The 26,408-nt window shown below is 38.6% G+C and overlaps 1 protein-coding gene across 8 annotated transcripts in view; it reads right to left on the bottom strand.

Moving 5' to 3' along the window:
• Window positions 1-713: 713 nt before the first annotated feature.
• ATG7 (autophagy related 7) overlaps window positions 714-26,408 on the bottom strand; it is a 110,752-nt gene continuing 85,057 nt past the window's right edge. For all 8 annotated transcript variants that reach the window (XR_003500288.3, XM_027467766.3, XM_027467767.3 and 5 more), the window contains one exon: window positions 714-10,800. Coding sequence is in view for 7 of the 8 variants with exons in the window: in XM_027467767.3 (XP_027323568.1) it covers window positions 10,768-10,800 (33 nt within the window). In the remaining variant the exon portion in view is untranslated. The remainder of the gene's footprint in view (window positions 10,801-26,408) is intronic.

The following is a 26,408-nucleotide window of genomic DNA, read 5'->3' as shown; positions in this document are numbered from 1 at the left end:
TGACAACACTGTGAAAATTTAGTAAAATGCAAACACATCACCACCACTACTATATAGTCCAACAAACTACAGGTGATGGCAACTTGTTTATACCTTTTATCCTGGGAATGGATTAAAAAGTTTTTTTTCTCCTCTGGAGTATCTTTACATTAAATGATCAGAACCAATTAAGAGATGTTTGTTAAGAAAGCCAATGAAAAAAAAAAAAGTCAAATTCTTACCCCAGTTCTCCATTTTAAGATCTATTCTTGCTTCTTAATTTTTCTGTTCCATTACCGAAGTCAATCCACACCTTCCTTTTGCAAATGAACCCAAACCTCTAAGTACAGAGGACAGAGACTTTAAAAGGGAGTGCAGACCTTGAAGAACAAAATTGATGTTATTTCTGACCACTCTCAGACTGAATTGCTAAATTATATTACCCTCCTCGCCAACTATGCTAAGAAACCAGGCATAATGTGGATAGGGTGCACTTGCTGTGAAACGGTTAAGCTTCTAGTCGTCACATTGATAAACACAAACCTCAAAAGCAGAAAGTCGTTTTTAAAAAGTGCATCCAGCTAACTTCTTCCTTTTCCTTATTTCTTTTACACAGAATAACAAAGCTTTTCTCCTCAATATTTCAGTTGATTTGTTATACAAAACCTGATGTTCACTCTGGTAAACATACTTTCCAGCACATATACACATAAAGAGTCAAACTGACACAGCAATCATTTAAAAGTTAACAACAGATTTATTTATTAATCCTTTACACACATAAAAATTTTAAAATACATGCTTAATGTATGATTGTCTTTACATTTGAAATCAGACTCCTTTCAGAACTCTGAAACCCACTTTAAGACATCATCGAAAGTCTGGCTTAGAGCATCCAAAATCAGGCATCCAAAAATTTAGACAAATGAATTTCACTAAATCCTTGACCACGGTGCTTAAATTAAAAGGCATTATTTGACTATGCTAGAGATGCGATATACCTGTATGTACATTTCTGCTCTTCTACTGCCTAGCTGACTTGATCAAGATTGGTCTTGATCGGTCTTGATCGGATTGGTTGAGTCTCTTTTGACCCAACAAAAGAGACTCTACCAATAAACAAGCTCAGACAATGGATGGGAGGCAAAGATGACGTGACTTACTGTGACTTCACTGGAGGTCTGTGGTACAGCCCGTGTCCTGTCTCAATCCTTCTTTCCATGTTTATGACAATTATGGAGAGGACAAAGTTTCTTTAAATAAAGAAGTGCTTTTAAAACTCACTTCATACTGTGAAAGCTGGAACATAACATTTTGGCTTCAAAAATTTATGAAGCCACAATCACTTACTATTATAGCAGCAGAATGATTTAAAAACAGTAATTTGGTCATATTCTGAAACAGCATACCACTAAATGCCCTTATAGCCAAAAAGACAGCCTCCTCCTGATGCTCAAGTATATAATCTATACCACTGACTTTTAAATCACTTTCTTTTTCATGCACTCAGATCAACAGGTATGTTATTATTCACTGTTCCTAGCTGATTTTTAAGCATTGTGTATCTTGACATTATCCATAAGAATCTCTTAATGACATTTCCAAATACCAACAGCAGGAAGCTAAATTAAGTAATGGATACTGTTGTTGGAAATGAAACCTTAATGTCTCCAGCAACAGAGAAACACTGTGCACACACGTTGATTTGCTCCCTCCTTCTCCCTTGCAAATCTGAGCAAGCAGCTACAAAAGGCCAGTCTTGGTTTGCAATGTTTCACTGCTGAACACTGCTGAATTCCTATTCAACCAAATACAGTTAGCAAGGAACTGAAATGCCTTACTACTGTGGTTTTTGAGAGCACTAGTCTCTCAAAAGCATATGATCCAGCTACGTCCCATACATTAGCTGCTGCCCAGCAGGGTTCATGGGGCAGAACATGCACAGCTCACTCAGTCCTAGTATTACGATAGATATAGTGTCACATATACGGTCTAGTTCAGCATGCAAGAGACATACAGCAGGAAACATTTGAATTAAAGTGGAGAAAAACTGTTTTTATGTTATGTCTGAGTGACCAAGTAATTGTAATGTTATTACATTTATACCATCCATCATCTCAAAGCATTCTGACTTAGTACCAATAATAATACATAACTACTGCTCTGATAGCCACTGGGTGGAACTTGAGTGGGAGTTTTTCAATACCAGCATGCACGACCCTGGGCAAGGGTCATTTAGAAAATGAAGGATCCAAAGGAAATTGAACAGTAGCTTCAGGAATAGAGGATGAAATAATAATTTAAAAAATAATAATAAAAAAAAACAACCACCAAGCCATCTATACTATTAAAAACAAAATCCAAAGAAGACATATATAACCTGTGGGTTTTTTTTTTTAGGACTTTGGTTTAGCATCTTATTTAAAAAATAACTTTAGTGATGCAGTTCTTAACAGTGCCAAAGTTTGAGATGGACTGAGATAATCAGAAGAAAGACCATAACCTACAGTAGCCTCTAACACCACCTCCCTGAACACATGGGCTTTCTCTGCGTTTTCCTTTAAAGTGCAGACACAATGACATTGTCTACTCAGTGAGAACGGATACAACCGAAGCAGAGCCAAAATGACTCTGCTGTACTCCGCAGCCTCTGTTGTACTGGTGCCTATGAAGTCCCAAAGCTGTTACTATTTAAACGAAGGAACAGCGATCCTTTGTGCGTGACAATAATAAATAAATGCAACTCTTTTATAGCCTGTCCCATAACACCAGGAATAAATGACCTAGACAGACATCCAACTCCCCGCATTCCTCCAATGACAGCAATTCCTGACATGACTCCTCACGGTTAGCAGCCAGCTCCTGCAGTGACATCAGGGGAGCTGTGTCCGAGGAAGAAATGCAGCTGCTGAGGGTCCCCCCGGGCCCGCTGCAACCAGCGCTCCTGCCTGTCTGTGGACACTCTGCTCAGAAGCAAACCTTACTCCAGGTCCTCCTGTTTTACTTACATATATTCATGATGATCTCATTGAAAAATATCAGTTACACAGACGTAATCACTGAAATCTACCAAGAATCTCCTGTGGTATAAATACAAGCTACTGAGAGCAGCAAGGGAGAGGCACTTAGAACTGCAGTTTAGGCAGCAGTATAAAACATTTCTTTTGTTTGCACTACTTCCAGAATACTAATGGAAAATCCCACTCTGGCCTTTTCCGTTTCCCCCTCTTCCTTTCTCAACGTATCAGCAGTGAATTAAGAATGCTTTATACAGACTCCTAAGGCCTAATTACAGTGATTTCATTCACAAATACCTTGTGTAGAAATGCCAATCTTCTAAGTAAACTTCAGTATATTAAATTCAAAAGTATATTAAATTAACTTCAATATATTAAATTCAATGATTTAAAAGGGTAAAACACTCAGTGTGGTTAATTGTAATAGCAAGGCTGCCTTAGATAACTAAACCTCCTCATTTCACCCTTCCCCTCCCCCCAAACAAAACAAAACAAAACAAAAAACAATTATGCAAGTATTAAAAGAAAAAAACACAACAGTCCCTATTTAGGAAACAGGCAATTCAAACAAAAGTTGCCGGTGATGTCATTTCATTTATACATTGCCTGAGTCACAGGTTCCTGAGGAAGTGGTAACACCTACAGAATTACTGTATGAAAGTCAGACTTTTCAGCACAAAATGAAAACAGAGACATTTAAAGACAAAGCAAAACCCTCAAGCAAAATTATACCTACTTCATAGATTTCCTTTCCTCTTATCCAAATTTAAAAGAGATTTTACACTAAAAATTAATTTGCTTGTCCATCCACACCCTTCCCCTACCAGCAAGGGGCAGAATGGGGCTGGGGAGGAAATAAAGCAAAAAGAGATGATGAAAAAAAACGAGGGCAGCAATTTACTGCTGTCAAAAACCAGAGGTTCAAACGTAGCCAGAATGGGCCAGACTTGGAAGCTCCACTGCCCTCGCTGTTCTTCCAAGTCTATACTGACATGATGCGGCAACAATTTCAGCAGCATTTCTCCACACGGTTTTAGCCCATACTGGTTTTGATTTAGAAAGTAGAATTATGTCAGAAATGAGAAGACAGCTTGCATTTCAAATGCACCAAACTCCTTGAGCACTCCCTCATCTTGGCAGGGATGCATAAACTGAAGTTTGTTAAGCGCGCACACACATTAGACCAAAAGAGAAAGTGAGGAAAACATTAGTGGCCTCCTCTGTATGAAAGAAACCAGAATAATGCCTCCCATTTCTTACTTACATACTGCATAATATGAGTTCATTAACAAATCTAGAAATGAATTGTTCTGTTGAGATCACGCAAAAAAAAATCAAATGTCCCAGTGGTAAAATGCAAACTGAAGTTGCACACAAGCCTGAATTTTTGAATGCCTACAGAGCGTTTTAAGAACAGAAAGTAACTGTATGGGAAAGGAGAGAAGTTAGAAAGACTGAATTAAAAAAACACCCCTTTATTTGCAGCAGTAAAACACTGTGTGTATGCTGCTGCCTTCCTGTTAGCTTGCTAAAATATTTTATTAATAAATAATCTGAAATTTCTAGCACTTAAAATGAAATGCATGTGCGCATGTGACCTCCAGTTCCAGAGGCAAAGCATTGTACATTAGATCAATGTACTACATAGCTCTCTATTGGCAAAACAAGTTGAAACGGGCATTTAGACTGCTACAGGAAATGGGAACACAAGTAAACTCCATGCCGGGAAACCAACACATTTGTGTTAGAACTGTTGACTGCCCCCTTCTACTCCCCAGCCCAAGGAAGTGCCTGCAAGAAGGTACAACTGTGAGCGAGCATTGCCTGACTAAACAGGAAAAAAAACCATGCTATTCATATGCAAAATTCAGACAAACAGCCGATGGAAGCTTGGACTATCTTGTCAAAGAATGGCCAAAATAATTCCATCAGCTTTGAAAAAATGCTATGGTGAAGTTGCCATTGGCAGACACTGTATTGTCAGTTACCAAGGGCAGCTATTTGTATCTGAAATTATAGATGGTTGGAGTACACCTCTGCATCCTTATCCTGGGGTGAGATCATTTAAACTGGAAAACAAGAGGAAAAATTTGCTGCTCTACGACAGAGAATACCTTAACATACATCACGTCATTGCTACTTCAGTGTGTTGCTATTAATTCTTCTAGAAGTAGCTTCAGTTTCCCTTTTGCACCGCCAATTTAATTTGCCAGGTTAAAACAATCCTCAAGTGACTCACTCAGAAGACTTCACTACAACCTGGACAAAGCACAGTCACTAGCTGGTGGAAGAATAAGGATTGCTGAATTTCAGCTACTGTACTTAAAAGAAAAGTGGCTACAAATTAGCCCAAGCCACAGCCTATTTTGGTTAGCACTGCATGACTTCAAACAATCCTCAACAATACTTCAACAAAACAATGGGGCAGAGCACCAGATTAGTTCCTTTGACCTGGGATAACTGCAAACAAAAAACAGCTATTCTTTGCCAAGTGTATATATATCCAACTTCTGTACATTTTACATTTTTTAAAGCTGGGGAATTAATAATAATAATAAATAAAAAAAAAAAAAAAGCACGGACTGTTAACCTCTCAGTGTCAACCTAGTAGCACAAAGCAGGAAGCCCTTCAGTACCTCCATTCATCAGTCACTGCTCACTGTAAGTCACCACTGTCAGTGGTAGTGGACCAAAGGGTGTGGTTTCTTGATAACAAAGGAGACTGAAAACATTCTTTGTCAATAAACACTGATGTAGTTTTTTGTTTTGTTTGTTTTGTTTTCTTTTCTTTTTTTATTCCAAAACCTGTTAAGTATTGGACAATGGAAACTTTGAAAAAATGATTACACCGGAGAGCTGAAGTGCTAATAGGTAAAGTCTGTATTAATCACAAGCCTAAAGCACAACCTGTATGGTTCCACAGTATGTTTAAACACCGTTAGGGCTCTGGAGAAAGTCCTGGCAACTGGAAGGGAAAGAGATTTGGAACTGAAACGGGACAGGTAGGTAAGTTTTTCATGGATTAGGAATTTACACATTGACAGATTGAGATAGTCCAAAGTTCTTCTAGTGTGGCATTTCTGTCTTTCATAACTGTTAATTCAGGTGCTCTGAAAGAGAAAAGGTGCACAATGCCCTCCAGAAGGAAAAGTTTCATTTTGGTAGGATATACAAAAGCAGAACATCTGCACTGAAAAATTATTTAAAAAAATAAATAATAAAATAAAATAAAACAAAAAACAATTTAGGAAGTCTTGTCAAAAGATTTGGGAAAACATGATAACAGGCTTAAGGACATCTTTCAGACTGTTTTTTAGGAAGTCTGATGAAGTTTACCATGTCACAAATGTGTATTTTTTTATGGCTGTCTTTGTAATATAGATGCTTATCTGTTTCTAAGGAAAGTATTGCATCATTATTTAAAAACAAACAAAAAAAGAAAAAAACTAAAACTTTGGGTGTAAAAATTGGGAAAGTAGCAAGAAAAAAATCCTACCATCCAACTGTTCATGCTCTCATCAGCCTTTGAGTGCTTGTAATGCAAAGTTCCAACAGCAAACGTTGAACCACTGGACAAAATGAGAATGGCTATTGGCACCGCGCGGAGGACTGGCTGGACTTGCACTGCACAACAGAGATGTCTTTAACTGGCAGAATGACAAGAAAGTTTTAATTATGTGTTGGCTTGTGACATATTTAGATTTTCAAGAATGTGAGCTATCCTTCCTATTCCCATAGGAGAGTTAGGACTCTCCTTGAACTCTTAAGATATGGTTATACTCTGAAGAGAAACCATTTAAAATACACTCATGGATTCTGTCATGGCTCTTAGCAGTTCCATAAGAAGCAGGCAGAATTGTTCTTGATCCCAAAAACTGGTTTCAGAAGCTTAGTGATTGTTTCACACATTATCGACATTATTGGGAATCCTGCAGACCAAAGCCTACTGTCAGTCACATCTCAGCGATCTGACTCTTTATGATCCAGCTTGGAAAGAGGATGGAAACTCAAAGGCAAGTCAGGACCTGGGCATGACCCAACGCTGTGCCAGAGTAGTGCAATGATGAACTAGATATTAGCAATTCCAATTAAAAGAATAGTTTCTACACATTCAGTATGAGGGAGAAACAACAGTAATGTGACATGATCCTAATTATAGAATACTAAATAATAGCAGAGTAAAAAGTTCAGAAACAGACAAAACTCGCATCAGTAAAAGTTTTCTACCACAGTATAAGAAAGAAATTAAAGGAAGAGGGAAATTACAAATGAAAAACTAGAAGAAACCACTTACACATGGAAAAATTATTCACTTTTGCTACTACTTCTATTGCATTTATTTAAGGTTCCATTCCTTGGCGACTTTCTAGAGCAACATGTCTGGAACATCACGAATCTTTCTGCATGGATCTACATGTAAGTGTTGCTTACACTTTTGTGCCCCGTCTCCCTTGTAGAACTTGTTGAAGGCTTCAGACTCAAACTAGCCCCGTGCTCCATGGAGCACATTCTCATGTGGTCTAAACCCCCTATTGGATACAATTTTACTGGCAATTTACACCTAACATAAAGGACATGCCCTACGTGAAATTTATTCCAGATCAACAGACTAAGACACAGGCAAAGAGGATTTAACAGCAGATTGTGAAAGCAAGGATGAAAGCAAGTGAGGGTCTTAAAGAACTTATAGATAAATTTCAAGTTACTCATACTCACCCCAGGGAGGTGGTTGAGTCACCATCCCTGGAAGTCTTCAAAAGACGTTTAGATGTAGAACTTAGGGATATGGTTTAGTGGGGACTGTTAGTGTTAGGTCAGAGGTTGGACTCGATGATCTTGAGGTCTCTTCCAACCTAGAGATTCTGTGATTCTGTGTGATTCTGTGATTTTAAGAATGTGGTGCTATTCCATAACAAATCCTAGACTTCAGCCAGCAAACACATTGAAGAGATGGCACAAAACAAAAATTCTGGACAGTAAGAGCATTAAAACAAAATGGAAGGTATTTGTTCCATGAGATTTTATAGTATTCAAACACAAAAATTATGTCAACAGCTCTCCATCAAGATCTGTCGTCTTCTAACAGTATTAAATGGCTTTCCAGATGTGAGATATAGGTGTCATATTTGCCTTCTCTGAGATATGGTCCCAAACACACTGCCATGTAATGCCATTGCATTTCTGTTAGATAGCTTAGAAAGAAGAGCAGGTCCCTCTGAGGCTGTTCACTCCCTATTCCCAACAGATTTGGTTAACTCCTAAGGAGCCATGGTGGCTGCTGGGTTGTACAGCAAAAAGATGAATTTGGGCTCTTCAGCACTGCCTAGGAAGTCATGGCAGAACAAATACAACTCCTACCTCCTCCATGAAGAAAGGTCAAAGTTTAGCTTCTTCTACTAAACTGCAGTATCTGCAGCTGAAGGGGCTGTGCCAAAATCCTGCCATTAAAGTACACACAAGCCAGTAAATAAACATGTTTATCTGTTAATGGTATTTGAATTTAAATGGTAATAGAAATGTTAATGGTATTTCATTTGAATGTATTCTCATGATTTCTCACTCAGTAAACGCCCAGACATTGAATAAAAGCAAAATAAGAACAATTTTGGTCCACGAGGAGAAAGAAAACAACATTAAAGTTAGACAACGGAAGTTATTCTAAGTTACACTGAAGTGTTTCTGAACATCAGAGACATCTGGGAAGCATATGTACAGGAAGCAGCTCAGCCTCAGAGAATTGTATGTTACTGAAATTAGAGAGGTAAGGAAACATCATATTAACCCTGAGTTCTGAACTTTTAGATCTTGCATACTTCTGCAATTAAATGGATATTTCAATGTAAAGATGCAATGTAACCTTAACAGGATAATCAAAGTTTTACATATTTAAAATAATGATTAATGCTTATCAGATTTCTGAAAGACGTCTAGTTTTGAAGTTTCAGGTAATCAAAAACTGCAGAAGACTCTTACACTCCATACTCAGCAACTCCAAAAGATAAAAATGAGATGATTCCCTTTAAACTACCCTGATACTTGCTAATGATTTCAGTTGAACTACAGAAATGCAAATCAGCAAATCATTTAACTTCATAAGTAATTCTGTATATTAACAAACTGCTTTAAAACAGACATGGCACATTATCAATCTTATTGATCATTAACTAACCACCAAAAGATCAGCTTCCTATGGTTATTAGTCTTTTTAAAAAAATTGATTCATATACATATTGCAATGAAGTCAGCTAAACTGGACATTCCCTTAAAGCTACGTAAGTAATCACATAAATGTTATTAATATAATAGTTACAAGAAATACAAACAATAAATAAGTATTGGAGACACTTAACGCAAACCTCAGCACGTTTCAATAAATCTTCTTTTATGAATGGAATACGGGAGTCGCAGATATCCTTGCTTTTAGGTGAATTTGACCTGACAAAACTTCCTCTGATGTGGAGTAAGAGAGAAACTGTGAAATTATCTGCACCAGGTATTTGGAGCTTATGTTAAGGAAGGAACTAAAATAAACTGAAATAATTGGATTTACCAACTAGTTTTCATAATATATACAGGAAATACAGATTGCCAGATAAAGCAATTTGCATTTTTTTTTGGAGCAAGATAGTACAGAGTCTCCACAAAATAAAGCCAGAAAAACGATTTCTAATATACTTCTAAAATGCATTGCAAGATAAAAAACAATAGATTCAATTTGGTAGTAAGGTGCTTTGATATTTTACAATTTATTTTTATTTTTTAAATTCTTGAGAATCCATCAAGGATCCTCATACTACTGTTTGTGATAAATCATATTTGTGAAACTATTCCTGATGCCGCAAAAATTGAAATACTTAAAATCCAGCCAAAATGAAAATCAGAATTGGTGTCTGTTAACACCTGTAAAATAGCATATGACAGCACTCGAGAATGGCACAGTTAGAGAACCAATGTCTTATTTCAGTTCAGAATTTCTCTGCAAGTTTTTACTGAATTAGTGAATCACCTTTAAAGCAAGTTTTACTACATAATAGCACATTCTCTAAGCTTCAGAGGAGATTAATCTTGATGCAGACACATTTTGGTCTTTCCTGTGTAAATGTAAGTCAAACCACGTTTTTTTCCATAGCATGAAATTATGAGATCTTTACAGAGAATAACATCTCCATTGACACAGGCAAGAACAATCATACTGAAACAAAGAAAAGGGAAATAATGACTATGTACTTCCATATAGCAAGCAACGTGGCATAGGCTGTACATGTAGGTTCTTACCTACTCCTGCTCGCCTTTAAATAAAGGTGCAGTTTAATTCCCAGCAGTAGAATATTCTCAATCTCAATAATAAATTCTAACTAGTTCTAGCTAAAGGGGTATAAATGTAAAGATGAAAAAAAGGACATTTAGACATGCTGCTTAGACATGTCTGGTAACAAAGAAAATAAAAACTGGAACAAATAAAACACCAAACTTTACTTAAGCAGCATATTTTATACATAAACCAAAAAAAAAAAAAAAAAGACGAGAAGAAGAGCAGATTTAAACATAACCACATTGCTTTGGTTATTTACATAATAAAAATGAAAATAAGGAGAGTTATATCCATAACAGACTGTTTTTACGGTGAAGATATTCATGTCACTATGTGGTTTATAGTTGTTCATATTTGTAGCAGTCAGAATAGGTAAGCAATCATTAACTTGTCAAATAACAGATAAAAGGCAGCACTGCAGTCCAAAGTAGGTCATCTTCCACCTTATTCAGCTGATTTTCAGACTGTTTCATCATCACTCATGTCCCAGATCTGCAACAGAATAAAGCCTAATTTTAGTTTGTGGAGTTCACACATGCTTTTAATATACCTTTATAAAATTAGTATTACTATTTAAAAGGATGAATAAATAACATTTATGGACTGTTGACTAGAATCAATGGAGCTTAACACTCAATTCAGTGCTCTTCTCTTCTGTTAACAACCTACATTGCACTCACTATTTTGGGGGTGTTTTTCAGCCTACTTCTCAGCATTTGTTCCTGAACTGTCAGATTGGCTATTTGCTATTTATTATCACTTACAGTAAGCAGTAGAGCAAAAACCAGACGTTTAGTTTTGTTTTTCTGATTCATTAGCACATGCTTGATCTGGATAATAACTTAAAATAAGTAGCATACTTTACTAGAAACTGCAGAAAATTTTCAAGACACTCATGAAGAACTAGTTGTTCTCCAATATACCATTTTGCACCCAAATATTAGATCTCATAAATGGCAACATAAAGATGAAAAGCTAAGTAAAAATTTGTTCTTTTTATTTGTTTTAAAACATGTTTTATTGTTTAAAAAAATTGAAAATTTACACAGATTACTTCTGCAGTTCTGTACTTTTATTTTGCTACTTGTCCATGTTCAATGAGCATTTGTAGATTGGGGGAAAAAAGTATTTTCACAGAACACCAAGGAATCTGGCATCCTTATGAACATACTGAAGTGAGGGTTACAAATTCATACCAGTTACCATGACCTTAAGAAAAATACAGGGACTTGAAAGCAAAACTAATGGAAAAAATCAAACATGACCATATTCTGAATACATTCTACAAACTTTCTTCTAGAAAAATGTGGGTGCTCTCAAAAGGTTTTTATGATTATTTTATTTTGAGGTTTAGTTCATGGCAAATACCCTCATTGCAGTTGGCAGGGCTTGTAGTAGCTTGGGATCAGGACTAAGACAGGTACAGAGCTTTCAGCTGGATTTGGCTCTGACCTGCTTGGTTCTGATCATCTGAATAGAGCAAGCTCATCTCTGCCAGCAAAGAGCCACCAATATGTGGACATTTCTTCAGGATCATTCAAACTTTTCTAAAACCTTTCAGAGTTCAACACAACAAAATGGTATAACAGAAAACTTTACAGTCGAGAACATGGAGATAATGGTGGTACATCACGTTTGGGTAAGATGTAAACTTTTTAATACCAATACATAAATTCTGTTTGTACCATTAGCTTGCTTTAAAATTGTGTATTCTACTTCCCAATAAAAAGTATCAAGATGTGCAAAGGTACCAAAATGTGTTCATGGCTGGTCCGCACACATCGGCGTTAGACAAATAATAACTACACACAACCACACTTCTGGACAGGTGACAAAGAATACCTACCTACAGTTTTAGTAAAACCCTGTATGATAAAATGTGATATTTCTGGAATTTGAAAATATCCTGAAAAAGGCTCTTCATATCCAACCCCAGGAAGCAATTACTCATATAAAATCAAAGCTTTCTATGCACTTCTACAAGCTGTGTAAAATGAAAACTCTGAATGGCAGGATTTTCTCAGTTCCTAGAAGCGTTGCAAAATGGTGGTGTAAATCCTTATGGAAAATACTGAAGGAACAGTTTGTTTACAAAAGGAAAAAAGAGTTTTCATCCTGCCCTAGATGAGCAGCTTGGAGCTTGCCAAGGCAAACACAAATGTCCAGCTCACCAGTCAGGGTCAAGGATGTGGAAAATAAATACGAAAAACAAAATCTTTAAATAGCGTTTATGGTATGATTCAAACTGGCAATCAGCAAGAAATCCAAAGTTCAGACTGATAGCCCATCTTTGTCTAGCCTACTCTCATTTTTGAGAACAAAGCCCATAGTTATTAACCCTCAAAAACCACTCCCCCAGGAGAAAGAAACACAATAAATACTTTTAAAAATGCCATGAGGTGATTCAAAGGCAAAAGAGAAAGAAGCTGACTGAGATCCCTAAAAGTCTTCTTTATCTACTAAACAGATACACTGGGAGCAGAGCCAGCGTCTCTGCTCCGTGCTTTCCCATCATCAGTTCTGATCTGAGCAGTGTGGGTGAGAAGGCAAGTACACTCTGCTTGGTTTTTGCTTTGCCTTTTTCTTTTTTTAATTTAAAAATTTAATTTAAAAAAAAAAAAAAAAAAAAAGGCTGGTAAGGCTGCCAGTTACATTAGTAATTATGTGATATGGAAACAATTCCCTTCAGAAAGTGCCTAGCTGTTGCATTGTTCCTGTGAGGCTCAGAGAGCCTTCTGGCTTTACACCTGTGATGTGCAACGCCTGCGTTACGCCGACACCCCGTATGGCACAAAGAGCAGCTCCGACGACGCTGTAACTCCGCTTTGGGAGGAAAAGGGGAATAACAGAATAACGGAGTTTTCTGTTCGGCCTCAATAGCCAGGGACAGGCAACCCATAGAGGGCCTCAAGTAACTTGAAGACTTACAGCCCAAGCACAGCTCCGGCGCTCCAGCCCATTGCACAGCCGGCGGCAGTGCCTACAAGGCAGCCTGAGCTCCTGGCTGGGGGAGAAACACCACTCAGCCTCAGATTGCTTCAAAAACCTGGCACCTGGCTGCATGCTCGAGCCCAGGCCCTTCCTTCAAAGCAGCTCTGAAAACCTGAACGGTGCAAAATGGGCTGGGTGGCACATTCACAGGAGTCTCCTGCCTTTGTACCTTGCAGCTCTCTGCCGATGCAAGGCTCTGACACACAGCTGGTAGATCAGAAAGACCAGCCGTGCCTCTTTACTACTCGTAGGTGTAGTATTAGCTCCAATTTAATCTAGCTTTACATGGCTAGAATGTAAAGTGCACCTGGGTATTTGAGTAACTCCGGCTACTCAGCGACGCTACAGAGCTAAGGCCCTGGAAACAGCATTGTTAACAGCAGCAGGAAAGGGAAGAGAAAAGAACAACAAACCAATTGTTTCCTATCTAAAGCACACCTCTTTTCTAGGAGTCTCATAAAAATATTTGCAGAAAGGTTGAAACTGAGGTTCCAGGTATTTAAATGTGATGTTTAATGTCAATCTCATCATGGATTGAGGAGAATTATTTTTAACGTTTGAACAGCCTGCTTGTATTTTACTTCCAGGAGACGGACTTCTCTCTACAGCAGTGACAAGGTGACTGAGCAAGAGGTGCAAGACAGGTTTATAAGACAGTTTACACTTCGTCTGCCTATCAGAGCTGGCACAACCCCGGCACTGCGTGATGAAGCTTCCTACAGGTCTCTGAAGAGTAAAGTACTGCCTTAATAAATCCTGTGCAGCGCGGAGGGAAGAACATGGAAAAGAAGGAGAAAATTCAACACAAAAGCTAAAAATTGCACGCTAACCTAAAGAAAACAAGCTATACTACACTGCACAGAAGAAGTTGTATTATATGTCAGTACTGATAACTAAATTCCAATACTTCATGGGCTCTCAGTTAATAGCAGGACATCTTTCCACGAAAAGACATCTAAATGACATGCTCTATTACTACGCCAACTTTGGTTATTACTTTGAAACTGTGGAACTTTTACAGAGCAGAAATCAAGAAACACAAAAAGGCACGAAAGACAATATATAAAATGATCTAAAATGATCTAAAATGACTGTCACGCCAAGAACCTGACACCCTGCTTGATTTTGTTCTCACCTCTCCTCAGTCCTGCAGCACACCTGGCTCAGTCAACCTAAATGCAGCTACAGGTAATGACAGGAGAAGTCATAAAATAGGAAGATAATAAACTAGCTGTCAAAATCAACCTTTTTTCGTTCTTTTTTTTTTTTTTTTTTTAAACACAAATCTGGCCAGATTACCTCAATGCACCTGTTTTTTTCAAGTACTTGCTTTTACCTTCAAACTGCCATGCAGAGGGTGTTAAATTTCAGGTGGAAATTACGGCTATTCAGGATAAGAGAATTCCTGCACTTGTTTTCTTGAAATGACAAGTATTATTTTCTTACATAATAGGAAAAAATGGGGAAAAAAAAGTGTATTAATGTAACTGTTCAGAAGTTCCCAGTGACTGATTTTAAGCAGTTTCTGATTGCATCTTCAATAATCCCACTGAAAGGAGTGGGATTTCTCTTCCTACACCAAGAACACCTGGTAGCATTCACATATGGAAACACAGCTCCATGTCTTAGAATTAACATGTGCAATTCAAATACAGAACTACTGTTCACCTTATAAACATGCCTGCAAGAATATCAGCATATCCCAAGGGGATTTTTTTAAGGTTTCTTGCCAGCATGGATCCAGCAGCAATTGCTACAGGACTGGCTGCCTCATTAAGAGAGGCGAAGCAAACAAACACCATGCCCCACGCGCTGCTTTCCACACGCACCTGAGAGAAATTTACATACACGTGTATCAAATGCACGCCACTCAGAAAACCACAGTATTTACTATGTTGTAGCTGCTCCAAAGACGGTGAAGAGTAAGGAAAAAGTAAAATTCTGCAGGCAGAGGTGAGGCTAAAAATCAGATGTTACCTGCATCGAACAGCACCAGTGGGTATCACTTGAGAACAGGCAGCTTTCCAGGCCAATTAAGCCTCTTCACATCTTACTTCCCAATTTAGAAATGTACCCTTACTCAGGAAAGTTAAACAAATGAATACATATATATATTCAAGCATTTTAAATTTAAAGAAATTTAATTATTTTACATCTATAGAAGTGAGCTTTTTGATAGATATTAGGTTAAACATGTTTTTATTCTACACTCAAGCAGAGAGACAGTATATCAGAGCTTCTGTCAGCCTCACCTACTTGACAAAGCATGTTTATTTGTGTATGTAAATAACGTACTTGACAAAGCATGTTTATTTGTGTATGTAAATATAACATACAATCAGATGAACTAGCTACAGCAGGCTACATTAACTGTCCTTGTGTGGCTCATTCAATATTCTTCCTGGTCCAGTGACTGCATCTTTCAGGAATGGCAACAGAAATGAAATTGCAACTTGAAATTCATTAAGTGTATGCAAGTTCCAACATGTAAATTTTTCAAACTTTACTGTACGGACTGAGGGATGCTAATTATAAAGTTCAGCACCCTCCTTTCATCTTGGGTAGTGATGCACAGTAAGCCCCACCCTTCATCTTACTGCAACTGAAAACAAACTTCAAGCATTTTGCATATTTAACAACTCCTTTCCCACAGGAAAAAAAAAGAAAAAAAAAAGAAAGAAAGAAAAGCTGTCCACGAACAACCAACATGAACACGATTCTACATTAGTGAGAGCATTTAGCTTTGCTTAGAATTTATACTGAGATGCATGCCCATGCCTGCATAGTGCACTTCTACAGTGAAGGATTTTCTTTGCTGTCTAAGAAACTAAGGCCATGCACCTAAATAAGGAGTCACTCTTGCTCACAGGGGAAACAGCCTATCCTACCGTAATTGCAGCGGTTCCCCCACAAGAGCTGTTCACCCAATCCACACCTATCTGTGCTGCTCCAACAGGTACCTATTTCTGCAGCAGGACAGAGTTATGTGTTTCAGAAGTGGCTGTCCACCTGCTCTAACAGAACTGTGGCCAGCAAAACTATAGCCAAAATCAGCTTTGTTTTACCTTACAGCTTACGCCATAGATACTCCTTACGTGACATTTAACAAGGTGAGATGTCCCTGCAGGAGGGACAGAAAACCCTGAAGGAGAGAATACCCAGGTGTCAGGAGTCATTACAGCCATCCCAAAGGAAACTATTTCTAACAGCAAGCCAGAGATCTAAGCACATTTCTGATACAAGCATACTGGTACGCTCTCCTACCCTGGGGCTGCATGTTTGAAGAATTAACTACAGACTAAGAGATCTTTCTGGCTTCAGCTGTTGCAGAAATTACATACTTACACACACACACAAATAGATTAACCTAAAAAAAAAATCAGAGGCTTATAAAACTGCATTTCCTTCTCCAGGCTGCTTTATTTATATAGCAGGTAGTGCAAATAGTGGATATTCTTTCCAGATCCCTATCCACAACGGTCCTATCCTAGCTAGTTTACACTGCTGACAAATTCCTGGCACCCCTGCTACCTACACAAGTCCCTTTTTTCTGTGTCTGCTAGAAACTTCACAGCCTTCCTTGTCCAAATGGTTTAAAGCCTCGCAATAACATTCACCTCCAACTCTGCTTTTGTCAATGAGGGTGTCCCTGAAGGATGCTTGTTTTCCCTTTATAGACTTTCCAAAATTCTGCATCTTCAGCCCATAACCACAGCTTAAAATCTAACTAATGATATTAACCTGCAGCAACCATTATTCTCCCTACTATATCCATACCTCTCATGCACAGCCTCACTTTTCACAGGAACTGGAAACATTGCCCCTCTTCGCATCACCCCGCTGCCTTCATCTGGCTACCTGCAGTATGGTTAAGAACCTTGTGCTCACCATTTCAGGACATCTCTTCTGATTTCCTTTCGTGTCCTCTATCCTATCAAACTCCAGGTGTCTAGCATTTGGTTTTCCGCCCTTCTATTGTTAGTTCAGTACTCACAGCCTTTTTTCCTGAGCACTCAGTGTTCTGGGAGGCTGGGGCAGAGGGATCACAGCCTTTTTCTGAAAACCTCCTCTTCCAGGATGGGCTTTACACTAGACTGAACTGCCTACATGCCCTGCAGCAGTTGGTCAGCCCGCTGCCTCAGCCAGCTCCTTAGCACAAGGTCTCAGCCAGCTCACACACTTGAAGCCAGACCAATTTCTAAGCATCCTGCAGAACTGGCACCTGAAGGTTTTAAATACTTCCAAAGGTAGATTTAAGTAGAAAAAGGCAAATAAACAATGCAGATTTTATTGTTGTTGTTTAGACTGTAAACTTTTAGATTGAAAATCTTTTACATATCTGCTGTGTTTCAATCAGATATACAAAGAGTAGCACTCAGCAGTAATTAGTACTTTCTGCTTTTATAGTAGTTTTCCCAGCTGTTTCATTGTATTATATGAAAACATTCTTAATTTTTTTACACAATTAAAAGATAGTTAACAATCCAATAAAACAAACAAAAGCAAACAAAGTGCATACAAGTTTTATAGTAACAAAAAAAAAAAAAAAGCCTCAGACACACAGACACATTTCCTTCAATTGTTTCTTTTTGTGCCAGGAAAAAACAAAGCAGAGAAGCAAGCAAATAGAAAACCAATCCCCCTCCGCAGTCAGATCACCTCTGACTGGTCTTTGGAGCTGAAAAGGCAATTTTTCAGGGCATGGCACTTGGGTTGTTGGGATGACATCTACCTATGGGGGTACTTTCTACTACAAAGTCTTTTCCTCAGGCTCTTAAAAACTGAAAACAAGTAAGTGTGAAAACAAACAACCACCCCCCAGCAAGCAGATGTGATGATTTCCATTACCATATTTTGGTGTGGGATTTGAAACTTTATTTTACTAGCACCAAAAGGCAATTATCCAAACAGAAGTTGTTTGAATGAAGCCACAATTAATTTAAATATTGTCATAGCAATGATCAGCACTCATAAATCCTTTGACTGAACTAAAAATAAAAACACTAGAGTATACGAAAGTATACACTCAAATTCTTTTCCTCATTCGATGAGCCCAGATTTTACAGTTTTAAATGTAAAAAGATACATCTCCAAAAAAAAATTGCAACATAGATACAAATGCACGTTTACTTGAAAAGGGTTTCACAAATTTGTACAGAAAATCCGAATTATATGCATAAATGGATGTGTCAAAATAATTATCACGATCTACACGCCTGAGCCTATTCCTTTCCAGCTACACAGACTCTGCTTTGCTGTAAACCAGCAGCTTGCCATGTTCTACCCTGGCTTTTTAATTCACAGGTGACACATAACTGCTATGGAAGATCTGTAAATTAGTTTTCAGGTCATACAAATCAAACATTTCAGTTACTGTGATTAAAAAAGAGCAGCAGTTTTACAATACAAGCTACTTCATGTGACTCTTTCAGAGGTAAACAATTCAGACAAATCTTAAAGAGATTATAAAACATGATACCTAACGTCCACTCGGTGTTTCGATGTGGGATCACAGATGCACTGACTGAGCTGGACTGGAGGTACCGTGCAGGTGTTTTTGTCAAATCCTCCCCTCAAAGTACAACCAACTAGATGGGGTTGTTCAGGCCCTTGTCCGGCTGAGTTTTAACTATTTCTGAGATTTCACCACCTCTCTAGGAAACCTGTTCTGGCGTTTGACCACGCTGATGCTGATTTTTTTATTCCCTTTCTACCTGGAAGTTATCACGTCACAACTTCTGCCTGATGGCTCTCATCCTTTCATTCTGCACCTCTGTACATTGCCATCAGGTCGCTGAAGACAACAATTACGCATTCTCTGCTCAGCGTTCTTAAACCTGAACAAATCCGGGTCTCCCAGCCTACAGACATGTGCTCTGCGCCCTCTAATCATGTTTGTGGCCTTACACCCAACTCCCTCCAGCACGTCACATCTATTCACTGAGCTCTCATCTGAGACTCAAAAAGCTCACCAATCAATGGTAAACAGGAATCCTTCATAAAAACAGGCAAATGTTAAAGGGTACATCCATACAGAACATTTTCTTACTTGAAAAACCCCGAATTTTAGAATTTTACCTTAAAAAGCAAGACATATAGATCACTCTAAAGAACCATGTTCCCAAACTGAAGCTGGCAAACAGAAACCAAATATGCATTACTCTAAATAATCCTGGAGTCAACACTATGGATCTTTTTCAGCTCAAGTCCCATTATCAGAAAACAGTATTTGGCAGAAAAAGTGATACAGACTTCCCACATGCTGTTATGTCATCTTACATGCATATTTTGCATGCCTCTTTAGTATAAAGATATTTCCTCTGGTGTGTTGTATATAACGCATAAGTAATAGAAAACTTGAAAAACAATCAAAATATTATCTTGCTACAGTTTTGATTTATCCAGTGACCTCACTGATCTCATCACTGCTTCCATGGAGATACATGTGGTGTATACACAACATCTCTAGCTTGTGGAGGAGGCATGAAGAAGTGGATGGAAAACTTTCTCCTCTCTCTTCCTATGCAGGAAAAATGCTCTTCATTTTGTTAGAAACTAAAATAATTTCTGAACACACCAGGTGAAACTAAGCAAATGTAAGAAGATGGTTTGCAGTCCTAGAACACATAAATGATACTGCAATAATCAGATTTTTATTTCACGTAATTCACTCCAAAACCTTAGAGAACTTAAGTATCAGAATCTTGCATATCAGTTTTCCCCATGATTATTATTAAAATCTTACACGTCACTTTTCCCATGATGTTTACCAAATAGCATAAAATGAACATAACATACAAAATTGCAAGCATCAGTATAAAAGCACAATTATTAAATATTTAGATATTGAAGGCAGAGATGTTCTAGAAACACAAAAGGCAGATAAGGTTTATGGCTAAGTTCTGCTAGAATCCTGTTCTTTCAAGTGGACAAAAAATTAACATGAGGAAGCAGAAAGTGCATCCGCAAAACCAGACCTCTGTAAGCATGCTGCCTCACTCTTACAGCATTTGCTATGCCCGTGCATCACACAACTTTCTCTATAGGCAGCTTTAAATTCATTTAAAAACCTAGCTAGTGACTCAGGAAATGTCTCAAAAACCACAAATCCAGCCTAGATTCACCTGAAAATTTTTACTAGCATCAGAATTATTTTACGATAACTGATCTCATTAGTATGCAACGGAACCAACAAGAATCTTGATTAAACTGTACACAGTGTTTGTGCTAGGAGGGTCTTGCATGACTTCAGATTCTGTAACCCTCTTCAAAATTGCTTTAGATTTTCTGACCACTAAATTTCAACATCCTTTGGGCTAACGGATCTTTTGTGAACACTTGTATGTGTCCAAGCTATCACATCTCCATATCTCATTCCCTCGTTTTCCCTTTCCTTACACCTATCTGTCCTGCTAGATTTGCTTTAACAAAGTGTTGGCCTTTTCCATTTGCAGAATGCAGTCACAAAACCATGCTTGAAGTAGTTTCCAACTGTACCTACTTCAACCTGACAGCACAAAACTGGTCAAAGATGGCATGACCATGCCAAGTGATGTGTTTCTCATGTACAGCAACTTGTTCACCAAAACTCAAATTCCTTCTGCTGCACTTTATTAACTTGAACCCAATGATCTGGAAAAGAAGAGCGCCAACCTTTGCCCTGCCAATGTAATGTATGTGGTACCAAACAATCCTTTGATTACAAGTCTATTTAGTCGAGTCAAGACTAGCACGGCACTGTTACTTGTAAGTTTTCCCTAGGATTGCAGTCACACGAAGGACGCAGCGAGCCACGCTATGGAGCTAAGGCAGAGTACATTGCAGATGTGCTGCAGGAAAGGCTTCCAATTGCTTACAAGCCAAACAGCTTGTTTTGGCTCAGAATGCTCTTCCCCCCCCCACCCCATATGGGACTACTTTGATCTTTTTGCCTATTATATGAATGCAATTACACTGAGTTTATGGGATCAACAGGGACCGCAGAAAGAACACGTTAATCCAACTGTGAGCGCCGGAGTGAGCAGCTACTTTTAAAAACTTGATTGCAATCAAATAGCAAACACAGTCAGCATGTTTTCAAAATGGGAGTAAAACCCAAGACTGTTAAATGATTTTTTTTCCCCACAAAATTCACCTTAAAACAAGCAACAGGTCTCCTGCACCATGAATGCACACTTTACCTCTTTGTAGCACTGAGTTTACATGATCTTAAACATAGCATCTCTTTTCATTTCACCACCAACTCCTCCCCCAAAGAAAGAACTGGAATATACTTAGAAGGTTGTTCTGCATAACTTTGAGCAATGAAGTGTTTGAATTCAAACATAAAGTGGTAGAATATGGCAGGGCCTAACGAGGTATCTTCTCATACTGTGATTCCCAGGAAGTTGCATAAGCCAAGGGACATCAGGCTACGCAGCACCCAACTGAGCCGTAACCCCAAACCTAGAAGCTGCAGCAGAGAGCAGCGCTGCCATCGCATCCGACATCGCATCGCTTTTACAAGAGGACCAGGCTCAAGCAGCAGAGTGATGATGTGCTGTTGGTGATGCTTTCTTTTCAGATGACATTCCAAATATTCTCATTTATGCACATGTAGGATCATGTTACATTAAAAAAAATCTTCCTTTCAAGTAATAAACGATCCTTAAACTTTTACTCAGTTTATAAAGCTCTTCAACTCTTATAGAGTTTACAATAAACAGAAACTAAAAGGAACAGGTGATTACAGCTACTGCATAGGAGATAAGGGGAGACTTGATATAAACCAAAACAGAGAAGTTACTCTTACAAATAATTGAAACATTAAGCTCCTCTTTTCAAACTGAAGAAAAATCTGAGGAGCACTCTCAAAACAATAATTTAAATGTTTGGGTCTAAGCTTGAGAAATCTAAGATTGTATTGAATAACTACATTATAGATGTCAGGCAGGCCAATGATTTTATCAAAAATAGACACCTTACAAGAGCTATTTTGATTATCTTTCTATATTCTGATGGCATATGACCTTGATCCCTAAATATGAATTTTGTTTTGTGCAAGCTGGCAGACCTATCCTGCACCGTGCCCACTACAAATCCATGTTCTGGCCCACAGATCCATATATATTCATCCCCTTCTTAACCATTCTGACTTACACTGAACTTCAATAATATTTTTGGAATATCCTTACAGAAGAACTAGCATTGTACTCAACTATTGTTTACAGCAGAAGACAAAGAAAAAAAAAATCTAACACAAAGTATGGTTTTCCTAGGAAATCATTTTCCTAGGAAACCATTCTTCCAAAGCATCCTGAATGGAAGCTCAAAATTTGAGTTTTGTATTTTCTATGGAGCTGACCACATGTATTGGATTTAACTTTCAAATGCCTGCTACTCTATCACAAAAATATTCAAAAGCTCTTACGTAATCCTACTATTTCTTTTCTGATAAATGAATGAATTAGAATTCTATGGGAACAGTTTTCCTCTTCATAACAGTACAGAAAACTGTTTCAACTAAGAACTGAGGTTTTGTTTTCCTCCACTTTTTTTTTTTTTTTTTTTTTTTTTTTTCTACTGGTATCAAGAGATATTCAAGAGATATTTTCAAAAGAGCTAAATCCAAATTTGAGTCGTACTATATCCAGGTTGTGGATCTAAGACTATAAAACTAACAACACGGAGAAAAGGAGATTCAAAAGACATAAATAAAGTTTGGTTTCTTCATAACTGTAAGTGGGGAAGTATTTAGCACCAGTCATTTCTGCCTTTGAAATCCTGTTTTTTTTTTCCCCCCAGTAATTCAGTCCATCCTGGGTATTAGATTAAATGCTGCCTTTCTTTGAGGCACACATCAAGATGACTTTAAGCCATACCATAACCATTTTTAACATCTTCCTGTCTGTCCAGAGGCCCTCAGTAAAGCCCACATCATCTTATGCTTTAAATTCCCTTAATTTTCTCAGTGTTCTGAGAGTTATGCTGATTGCTTCAATCCCAGTCAAAGCACAGATCTATCATTTAGGTCTCTTATTCCAACTACAAATCTTCTCCTTCTCTCTTTCCACTGGTATTATTTTCTCCCACAGGCTCCTTGCCTTTCACTACACGTTACTGCCCTGAACAGCCCAAGCCATTTCCTACCTTAAGGAAGGGACTGCACATCATTCTGCCTTTCAAGAAAGCATCAGTTCTCCACTTATCTTTTTATCAGCTACCATGGGACTTTCTCCCACATTGAGCTATCCACAAGGGACACATTCTCAACCAAAAACTGTATGATATCACATGGATAACTTGTTCATTTATTTTCCTCAAAATTGAATTAATCACGTTCAAGAATAAAAGAAACAAATGATGGGCTGCAATAAAACGTTGAATTTGTGAGTAGAGTTTCAAGACAGGATTTTCGTTTGGGGGGGGGGGACGACACATTAAAACAGAGTATTAAAAAGAAGAACTATTTTCGTAGTCCTTCACATAACATTTAATAAAGATCCAGTCAAAGTTTTCCTCCTTCTTCAAGTCAAGCTGTTTCTTCCATTGATAAGACTATGTAGCCTTGGCAGAGGCAATCTTTATAAATCATCCTGCTCTATATGAGATAACAAGATAGTTCAAGTAATGATTTTTTAAAAGCAGTGCTCTATTTTGCTAGACCACTCTTCAGACAAGGCAAGCTTCCAAGGGAGAGGAAGAATCTTCCTAGCTGTATATATTTCACCTGAATAACCTATCGTGTTTAGAAAATAATTCCTTCTTTCTCTAGCACAAAATGTCAATGCAATAACTCCCTCCAGGAAAATTCGATGTTGCATTTCTGTTCTAGCAAACGTTTGATTGTGGAATCAGGTACGAGGCTCCTCTGAGGGATACATACTGGAAGACCAACAGGCAATGGGCACAAGCTGCTGCAAGAGAAATCCTGTTTGGACATAAGGCAAAACTGCCAGGTGGCAATGGTTAAGCTCTGGAACAAGCTGCCCACAGGTGCAGCCCTGCACCGAGGGCATAGCTGGATGTGACAACTTCCAGAGCTTCCTTTCAGACTAGATCTCCTATGATTCTGTATTATACTGAACAACTTGTAGTTAGGTGTTATAATTCGAATTGTGTCAGCACCACGATGTTACTCAGCTAAGTTATATCCATTGTGATCAATTAAATCCTTTAATGGGTTTAGCATCTGAACCACTCCTTGTTTGCTTTAAAGGCTTCTTTGTTGGTGGGAAAGGGGACTACTAAGGGGAAGAAGAGAGGGCATTTCGTTTTTGTGTGTTGCTCAGTATGCACCACGGCGAAGTTCTAGTCCCAGCTGAAAACCCCAGGTAGCAAACTTTTAGCCAAATACGGTTTAATCATCTTAATAGAGAACAAACGATCTATACTTACTAACAAATACATGCTTTACAATTATTCTTTTGAAAGTCACAGAACTCTTTTCTAGTTCAAAGGGTTTCTGAAAGACTGAATGATCAGCTCCCGCAGTCTGATGCAGTCATTTCCTGGCAGTCTGATATCTCAGTCCTGTTGCTCTGGGTGATTTCGGTGAGGTAAGGGAAGTAGCCGCTCACAGAAACTTTTGTATTCCTGACTGTAGCAATACAGCTAAATCGAAGTCTCAAGAACAAAAAAAGCCTTCCCTAACATTAACCAACAACACTGAGGGATTAAAACCAACACATTAACAATCAAATCCCAGGCTTGGATCTACGTGTTTCGTATCAGAAAGCTGTTTCTTCAGAGCATTCCACGTTTCAAATTGGCTACCTCCATTCAGCTTCCCTACCTACCAGACAGATAGGAGACACACAGGAGAGTAGGTAACCCAAAGGAAGCGCATCTGCCTTGGAGAAAAGACTCAGCTACAGATACCCGGTGTGCCAGACCACCTCTGCAGATAGTTCACTCGTCAGCCCCCCTCGGGACAGCCCAATTTTCTGGCTCTGGAAGTGCCACCTTCAGAGGTAGCTTTGGATGGGCCGGTCACACACCCTCAGTAACTAACCCCAGACCCAACACCCACGCTGACCACACCATTTGGCACGATAAACCTGATCTTGTTTCTCTCAGAGCTTTTACTGGTAGCCTCCTGACACTAGTGACTTTTCTGCTCCTTGTCTTATTTAATTTGACAGCAAGAAGTTCCCGCTGACACCAAGTACACAGCATCAGCCTCAGTTTCATTTGCAAGCTGTGGATACCACTCAGGAGCTCTAAAGTTACAGTCAGGAACCTCCACACTAAAGCAAAGCTCTGAGCAGTGATTCTCCCATTCTTTCTGAGCACAAGGACAGGAATACTGCTGTGGTCATGAATAAACATCACTGGGTTTTCTTACTTCGTTTTCATATACAGCAAGGTTTGCTTTCATGGCCATCTAAGTACTGCTTCCAGGGAATTATGAAGACCAGAAAAAATCAGAAGACTGGAAGTGTTTTTATTTGTGCAAAGCCTAAGGTGCTTCTTGAAAAGTTGAAAGTTCTCGACTAAACCATAAAATGAAGAGAACACAAAGAGCTAAAATGTTTTTGCATAAAGTGAAAAACTCCTCCACCGGTCAGGAACAAGCTGGAACATGCACGGGGCCCTGCACACACTGGCAAACATCTTAATTGTTCAGAGCAGACAAAGTCTGTTTAGTCATGTCTGCTGAAGTGGGAAGGATATTACAACACATCTGTGCAGGCTGTTTCCACATAGGTCAATCAGTTCTCCAAGCTTGTTTTTAAGCCTCTTTCTTCCAGCCAAAGCACTCCACATACGGACACCATTACCCAGGTTGGCCATACACCTGGCTAACAGACAAGTCATCTTTTAAGAGAAGCTCACAAATGAGCAATCAAAGAAACAATCTCGGAGCCCTAGTAGACATGCAGTGCCAACACACTTACACTAACGTCTGCGAGGGATTTTGTAAGAGTCTAAGTATGCCTCAGTGAAATTTCAAAACAAGCACATTCAAAGTTTCAGTGCCCGCCGAGGATAGCAACAATATATTTAAAGCTCACAGCGAACCACAGTGTGGCAAACAGGCAGCAGCTGAAACTGGGAGATAAATTCAAATTGGCTCCTTCGTTTAGAAAGGACGGGGTGGTACCGCAGGATTCTCCCTGAGATCCTCC

This window comes from Anas platyrhynchos, chromosome 13 (assembly GCF_047663525.1).
Source record: "Anas platyrhynchos isolate ZD024472 breed Pekin duck chromosome 13, IASCAAS_PekinDuck_T2T, whole genome shotgun sequence".
In the NCBI taxonomy this organism is placed as follows: Eukaryota; Metazoa; Chordata; class Aves; order Anseriformes; family Anatidae; genus Anas; species Anas platyrhynchos.
This window is presented reverse-complemented; position numbering and strand designations above follow the sequence as displayed.